Consider the following 3,101-nt stretch of genomic DNA (forward strand, 5'->3'; position numbering starts at 1 on the left):
ACAGAGCTGCTAACAGTATATACCATCTATAGACAGAGCTGCTAACAGTATATACCATCTATAGACACAGAGCTGCTAACAGTATATATACCATCTATAGACAGAGCTGCTAACAGTATATACCATCTATAGACAGAGCTGCTAACAGTATATACCATCTATAGACAGAGCTGCTTACAGTATATATCATCTATAGACACAGAGCTGCTAACAGTATATACCATCTATAGACACAGAGCTGCTAACAGTATGAAATAACATAAATACATGACAAACATTCAGACAAAATGTTACTTAGTGCATACATCAATAAATGAATAATCAATTGTATGTAAAAGTTAGAATTACTGAATACATTGTGAAATGACAATGAAATATAATTTACTCCTACTAAACGCAGTAGGGGTGGCTGTAACTAAGCTATGTCTACATTTGACTGGTTACAGAATAACAGGCATTATTATTAGTAGCTACTGTACACAGTGTATACATGTAATATGATATTAATAGGTAAACACAAACAGAAACAATGTAATACATAGAACATAGTTTCAACGTGTTAATGTAAATGTATATTATAAAAGAAATCTTGTGGAAATTTACCCAACTTCATTTCACTGGACACATTATGACATGATTGATATGAATTTCACTACATTAAATCATCTATACTTTTAAAAAGACTGCAGTACATTTATCAAAATTACTGATCTTTTCCAAAATATATTTCTGATTCAAGAATGATTATGTCAAGTAAGATTTATACCTCTCATGCAACTCTTCGCCTTTGGATATACATGTGTAATTGTTTGAGCAAGCAGTATGAAGGCTAAAATAATGAAGCAATGTAATGATGAAAGCATGGCTTCACAACTCACCTCTGGCGGGAGGAGGGGGTGGCAGGGGACGAACTGGACTCGTACTACTTATAGCCACATTGACATCGTTGACATGTAGGGACACCTGCTGACTGTCAATGACTTCATTGGCCGGAGGTGGTTGGCGAGTCGGAGGGCGGTCAGAGTCACTCAGGCACTGACCCATGGTTCTGCTATCTTTTGAAACTTTCTCTCATCGAATTGCTGAGGTGGCGTGGCCTGTGTTAACTCTTCTTTATAAAAACAAAAACACCAATTGCCATACACACTATATATAAATTACATCACTTGAATGCAAAAGATTTTTTTTTATAAAGTCATTATTACAATATAGTTTATATATAATTTTGATGATTTATGCGCATTGCCCCCTCCTCAACTCTTTATCAGTCAACTGCAATTTAATCAAATAAATGCAGTAACATCCAGAATATGAAGAGTTGGGGTATGTTAAATAGTCAAGAGCACTAGCCTCGTTTCAATAAATAGGTTTGTAACATGAACTATTTCTGATGATTTCCTATATAACTTGATAAAATGTCGTTAAGTAAACGGTAGCAAGGAAAATTGAAATCTGAATTGAACGCCATGTTGGAAACTTCATCTCTCTTCCGATATAGGGTTTCTATATATATCGGTGTCATGACCCAATATGGAAATTGTAGTAAACATGGTGGCATCAGTAGTGATACTATACTTGGCCATGCAGGCCACATATATAGAAACAGTTGATTAAAGAAACATCACTCGTGATCTGTCATGTTGGTCGTTGGGTTTTTTTCCAAGGTGGACTTGGCTGATTTTGTTCAAAAGTTTTTTATATGTAAGTATTTGTTATTTCTACTATTATGCAATATTTTGATAACATTATACTCATATGAGGGGGAAATTATATGTAATCTAACAGATTTTACACACTTTTGATTTAGCTCCATTAGTTGGCATAGGGCAGCCTCTTAGCTCTAACGACACAATTTATAAAAAAAAATGTCACATTATCAGAAGTAACGTTATAGCATTTGGCTAGTAACTGTGGTCATGAGGGCGAGAAATGAATTATTTTACATTTTGTTTTTAGGTATATTTTCTCCTGTATAAATTTATGTAAAAAAACAACACTAGTACTGGTGTTGGCAGATTTGAGCATCGAATTCCTGTGTTTAATAGAGAAGTAGATAGCTGGACATAGAAAAGTCCACAAATCTAAATTTTTGGAGTCCGCGATTATGGTCAGTTTTATTTCGGGGCCATACGCGGACGGGGTGTAAAGTTATAAATCTGTCTTATATCGAATAAGGTATATTTACCAACTACCTGTTGTTTCATATTAAAAAACCCGATGTAATTATGATGATATAGCATGCAGCCACCAAGCCATTCCGTTGTGTACCCGTCCATTTCAGTTGTAACTTGTAGAGTGACAGTGACGGGCTGTCCCGTTTGATGACAAATCATGAACAACAAACTAGGACACACCTGATGTGGAATAACAACTAGGGGTGTAATTTGTATCTTTTGGAATAATCGTAATATCAAAATGTTGGTACAAATCCTCATTTATAAAACAACTTACCCTTATAAATAAAGTTATATTTGGGAGGAATCCCATCGAAAAATAACTTCAAAACTCCTGTCTACTTCATTTCAACCAGGAAGTCAGGCCGGAAGAAGTCGCACGTCTCGTAATGTCTCGTCATGGTCTCGCCAGATAACTGTATAATCTTCCAGAGTTGTCGTTCTTTATACACTATTCCAAAGGCAGAACTTTTATAGCTTAGTACTAGGGGTTTTACAATGCAACAACATTATGTGTTAAATTATAGCCTATACACCTCTGTCTGCGACTGACTGCTAATATTCTAGACAAAATTTACATTTGGCCCATGTTTATAAAACATAAATTACTTCCCACATAAATTACTTCCCATCGCGGAAAAATCACACAGATTTTAACGCACAGTTTGACTTTCTGCTTACTTTAAAATTTCGACACAAATGTTACAGTGTAATAAAATAAACATTTAATCACGCACTTATTCCGTGATTAAATCAAGAAAAAGGAGTGAAAAACACCAGAATCCTGGTTTCAAATGACGTGGACTGGCAGTAAATATGTTTGCATATATATATGTCAAAAATTGCAGAACCCTAAAAATTGTTTTGCGGCACTTGCAACAATGAATTTGCAATAATCGATTTTTTCGGACATCCAAAATTTACACA

General features: G+C 34.9%; 1 protein-coding gene across 4 annotated transcripts in view; it reads right to left on the minus strand.

Moving 5' to 3' along the window:
* LOC110443683 (tyrosine-protein kinase SRK2-like) overlaps window positions 1-2,576 on the minus strand; it is a 25,953-nt gene extending 23,377 nt beyond the window's left edge. For 2 of the 4 annotated variants that reach the window (XM_021488054.1, XM_021488052.1), the window contains exons 1-2: window positions 2,452-2,576; window positions 879-1,111 (exon numbers count right to left, since the gene is read on the minus strand). In XM_021488054.1, coding sequence (XP_021343729.1) covers window positions 879-1,044 — 166 coding nt within the window. In that variant the 5' untranslated portion in view covers window positions 1,045-1,111; window positions 2,452-2,576. The remainder of the gene's footprint in view (window positions 1-878; window positions 1,112-2,451) is intronic. The other 2 variants (XM_021488053.1, XM_021488055.1) reach the window with 2 other exon arrangements.
* Window positions 2,577-3,101: the final 525 nt, after the last annotated feature.

This window comes from Mizuhopecten yessoensis, unplaced genomic scaffold (assembly GCF_002113885.1).
Source record: "Mizuhopecten yessoensis strain PY_sf001 unplaced genomic scaffold, ASM211388v2 scaffold716357, whole genome shotgun sequence".
Taxonomy (NCBI): Eukaryota; Metazoa; Mollusca; class Bivalvia; order Pectinida; family Pectinidae; genus Mizuhopecten; species Mizuhopecten yessoensis.